The 1,143-nt window shown below is 46.6% G+C and overlaps 1 protein-coding gene across 1 annotated transcript; it reads left to right on the top strand.

Moving 5' to 3' along the window:
• On the top strand, nt 1-899 carry LOC109378292 (olfactory receptor 1L6-like). The gene is given in 2 exon segments (XM_019634726.1): nt 1-202; nt 205-899. Coding segments are annotated over 2 exon segments (897 nt in total).
• Nucleotides 900-1,143: the final 244 nt, after the last annotated feature.

Here is a 1,143-nt window from a genome sequence, read left to right as displayed (position 1 = left end):
ATGCCAAGGGGAAACCAGAGCCACATGACTGAATTCTTCTTTCTGGGACTGACCAGTGACCCCGAACAGCAGGTGTGGCTCTTTGCCAGCTTCCTGGCCATGTATGTGGTCAGTGTGACTGGCAACTCAGTCGTCATTGCTGCTATCTGGGGGGATGCCCCCACACACACTCCCATGTACTTCTTCCTCTCCAACCTGTCTTTATGGACATCTGCTTTACAAATGTCATTGTGCCTCAAATGCTGGAAAACATGCTGAACAAGAGTGCCCCCTTTGCCCAGTGCCTCACCCAGATGTATTTTTTCATGACCTGTGCTATCACTGACAGCTTCCTCCTGGCCGCCATGGCCATTGACCATTGTGTGGCCATCTGTGACCCACTGCATTACACCACGACCATGAACCCCAGGCGCTGTCTCCTGCTGCTGATAGCATCCTGGGTGGTGTCCCACCTCTACTCGTTCACCCACATGATTCTCATGGCCCGCCTCTCCTTCTGTGGGCCCAACATCATCCGCCACTTCTTTTGTGATGTCCAGCCACTGCTAAAGCTCTCCTGCTCTCGCACCTCCATCAATGAGCTTTTGGCCTTCACAGAAGGCTCCTTTGTGGTCACAAGTCCCTTTGTCTTCATTATTGTCTCTTACGTCTGTATCAACCATGCTATTCTGAGGGTCCCTTCTGGGGAAGTCAGGTACAAAGTCTTCTCCACTTGTGGATCTCACCTCACTACTGGGACACTATTCTATGGGACCATCACATCCGTGTACATTTGCCCCTCGTCCACATACTCAGTGACAAAGGATTGTGTGGTCACTGTCATCTGTACCCCCATGATGAACCCTTTTATCTATAGCCTTAGGAATAATGATATGAAACAAGAGGGAGGAATAGCATAACCCATATATGGTACTTCTCAGCACTGATTCATGCAACAAGAACCCATCAAACACTGCTCTGTGCCAGGAACTGTACTCAATTATGAAAATATTGCAAAGATATGTCAATCATAGCACCTTCTTCAAAATCAATTATAGGTCAGTAAGTGGGGGATGATACAATTGAAATAAAAGGTTATTGTACTTTTTCATAAAAACAAAATAAGAAATAGATACTCATATCTTACTGTATTATACAGTTTCC

The sequence above is a fragment of the Hipposideros armiger genome, unplaced genomic scaffold, assembly GCF_001890085.2.
Source record: "Hipposideros armiger isolate ML-2016 unplaced genomic scaffold, ASM189008v1 scaffold_1854, whole genome shotgun sequence".
Lineage (NCBI taxonomy): Eukaryota > Metazoa > Chordata > Mammalia > Chiroptera > Hipposideridae > Hipposideros > Hipposideros armiger.
Note: the sequence above shows the minus strand (reverse complement) of the source record. Positions and strands in the feature narration are given on the sequence as shown.